Raw genomic sequence first — 3,434 nt, forward strand, 5'->3', positions numbered from 1 at the left:
AAACACCAATGCACATAACAATAAAATGAAACAGTTTTTACAGTGAAAATCCAGATCTTTAAAAAAATAGGCGAGTGGAAGGAAAATGCTGTTGATTGTGTATTTTCTTTATTATATTACTTAAAATGGCGGTTCTGGATTCATGTAGGCTTCATGCTGATTTCTTGCAGCTTGTGTGACTTCATCTGTGAGGAGCGAAGCGCCACTGCTTGATACAGGAGAAGAACAGCCACAGCAGCCAAATGAAATTCCAATTGCATTGAAGATTCAGCAAAACATAGGTATTTGCTTTTTTATAACTTTGAAAAATGAATTGATTTTGAGTTTTCTTTTTATCCTAAAATTAATTTTATTAACCAAAGTGTTAGATTAAGGCAGTACTTACTGAGTATGATGGAAGTGACAATAGCTACACCATACATGTGCATTATAATGACGGAGAAGCACGACAACCGGATCTGTGTTTCTGTATAACCTAAGTATGACACAACTGACGAATTGGGACGTGTGTATAAGTGTATGTCTCTGCACTTATGTGTATGCATATGTCCATACATACGCACATATATTTACAGAAGCTTTCTAAAGTACGTGTTCTGTTTTCTTTAGTGTGCATGTGTCAGAGATACTTTGTCCAGTCCTTATGAACTAGTTTTTCAGCTTATTACCGTATTTTCCTCTAAGAGTTCTCTAAATTTTCGTATGTACATATTGGTACATGTTTGCAGTATGTGCATATATGTGTACATCTGTTGTGTGTGATGTCTGTAGGTCCATCTGTTACCCGCACTGCAGAGCCTGAGGATCAGCTGAGCCGTTCTTTCGCTCATTCCACTTGCATTGTTTTGTGTTTGTTTCACTTCTAGGTGCGATTGCAGCAATTGCAGTTGCAGTCCTTGCTGCGGGCATCTCCTTCCATTACTTCAGTGATTAGGGTGAGGCACAAAGAGCTTCCTGATCACCTGGAACACACTGATCAACAGCTATGAAAACTAAAGATGCAAATGCCCCACCTGCATTTAAGCTCTGCTATTAGAATGTCTATTAGATGTGTTTCTGACTTACATGACATCACCAGCTGCCTCTTTCCCCCTGCTTTTATTATCGGGCCCAGGTTTTCAAAAGTAAACTATGCATCTAAATGGAGTTGCATGTAACAAATCACTATTATTTATCTTCAGAAGAGTCAAAATGTGAGCTATTTTAGAATTTAGTCCTACTGAATGACATTGCACATTGATCAAAATATGCAAACTATGAGCAGTCAGTAGTGACTGCAGTTGATATATCATCAGGAATTGTCTCTAAGTTCATCCTAGAGGACATTTCCAACATGCACTCAGATGCAACAGCTTATGGACATGGTTTAAGTTTGAGGCCATGAATACTATTTTAAGCATACAAATGGACAGTGGTTTCCTGGATGTCAGGCACTATGGCATACGGCAGTATGCTGCTTGCCTCACACCAAAAACAGAGAAATGTGAATTGGAGATGCTGTCCTAGGTAGGGCAGTTAATGTTCTGTAGCTCTCACCCTGCAGTTCAGTGCAGATCCTGGGAGAAACAAACTAGTAGCACTCCTAACTTAGACCCGAGACTTCCATAAATTATGATCAAGCAGTATTTTATTAGTTCATGATTGTAAGTCATGAGGTACAAGATACACTGAATCAGTATGAGAATTAACTATAGGAAAAAACAGTCATTGAAGTCATTTCTCCCAAGTGCACAACAACAACGCAGAGAATAAAGAATAGAGCCATAGATATGGATGAGAGCCTGGTAATGCTCCTTAGGATAAACTAAAGGAAAAAAATACCACCACACTCATTAAAGTCGTTTCTCCCAAGTCCACAACAGTGATGTAGAGAACAAAGGATAGAGCCATAGATGTGGATGAGAGCCAGGCAGTGCTCCTCAGAGTGAAGACCACATTCTTTTAAGGAGGAGGACAAACTGCAGGCGGGTCAGTAGTAGCAGACACAGCGGAAGAGATCAGTGGAGTGGGAGGGAGAGCAGCAGGAGGGAGGTGAGAAGGAAGGGTGATGGTCTAGGAGAACCAGGTGGGGAGAATGGGAGAGAGGAGCACTTGAGATGGCAGGGTTCCCACACGTGTTAGCAAACACTTAAATTCAAGAAACAGGCAGGGTTCCCCACACGTGTTAGCAAAACACTTAAATTCAAGAAACAGGCAGGGTTCCCACACGTGTTAGCAAAACACTTAAATTCAAGAAACAATATAGCTTAAACACATTTAAAAAAATCAAATCCGTGATTTGATCCAACTAGTGAACCACAAGATACAAAGCAAGGTTTTTAAGAAACCAAAGGGACATAAAGCCCCTCGGCAGAGGCAAGTCAGTCTCATACAGAGTAGACCCCCAGTAGCAGCAGTGTACATAAGAAAGCAGGAAATGCCTTCAGACTTGAGTGGAACTATAAAAACCAGTGCAAAGCAAAACTCAGAACCAACAGACCTTCATTAAAGAAACTGAAACGGGATGGTCTTCAATGAGGAAAATTACCCCAAAAGCAAGGTCTGAAATGAAGTGATCAATATTATAAATTTAAAGTGTTGTTTATATAATGCAATCATAATGAAGTATTTATAGAAATTGTAAACTTGTAAAACTGAATAAATATTGTTATGCAATCTTGTGGAATTTTCAAATAAGGATATAACTGGGGAAGTATGGTTCAGAAGAAAGGAGGGTGGTTAGAAGCAAAGTGCTCTGAGTGCCTGGTGCCAAGTTAATGTTAAGGTAGATTATTTCACTGTGTGTTACTCTCAAGGGTACCTTCTCAAGAAAGAGGCAGGCGGTGAAACAGCCCAATGAAAAGGAGATTAGGAGGAACACAGTACAAATAAAGGAAGAGATTAGAGGGGGATGAGTATGGTAAGTAATAATAGCTCTACATGTTTCACACACACCAGGCCCTGGGCTGTTTCCCATCACAAAACAAAGACAAGTGAGACCCTGGTTCAAAATAAACTAAGTGGACAAAGTATTTAGATCAAATAGATGAAATTATATTTGTTAAATGCAGATGCTAAATAAATCTGTCCAGTAGTGGTGAATAGTAAACAAATTATGACGTCTTTTTGTCAACACCTGCCTCAGTTTTTTACCCCTCTTTTAAAGGCAGTACTATTATTCAGAATCTTAACCACACGTTGAAAGCATATGTGGTGAGGGAAGACTTCCTAGATTATTGTATGGGACTCATATAGCTTACTAAACGAGGATAGCCAGAGAAAAGAAAACCACAGGCTATAACACACGTGAAAGTGAGAGGCACCATTCGAGTTAACTCAGCACTATATTAAGACGATACATTAAATACCAAGAGCATGAAGATGCTTATTAACTTTCTGTTCGTCATCCTTTAGAAAAGTGAGATAAAGACACAAAGAAACCCCAAGGCATTTAA

The 3,434-nt window shown here is 39.3% G+C and overlaps 1 protein-coding gene across 1 annotated transcript in view; it reads left to right on the forward strand.

The window, feature by feature from the left end:
* The window catches only part of LOC101999054 (protein odr-4 homolog), a 15,010-nt gene extending 11,927 nt beyond the window's left edge, over positions 1 to 3,083 (forward strand). Inside the window, exons 3-4 of the mRNA XM_005372250.3 lie at positions 171 to 281; positions 867 to 3,083. Coding sequence (XP_005372307.2) covers positions 171 to 281; positions 867 to 934 — 179 coding nt within the window. The 3' untranslated portion in view covers positions 935 to 3,083. The remainder of the gene's footprint in view (positions 1 to 170; positions 282 to 866) is intronic.
* The last annotated feature ends 351 nt before the right edge of the window (positions 3,084 to 3,434 follow it).

The sequence above is a fragment of the Microtus ochrogaster genome, unplaced genomic scaffold, assembly GCF_000317375.1.
Source record: "Microtus ochrogaster isolate Prairie Vole_2 unplaced genomic scaffold, MicOch1.0 UNK505, whole genome shotgun sequence".
Classification (NCBI taxonomy): Eukaryota; Metazoa; Chordata; class Mammalia; order Rodentia; family Cricetidae; genus Microtus; species Microtus ochrogaster.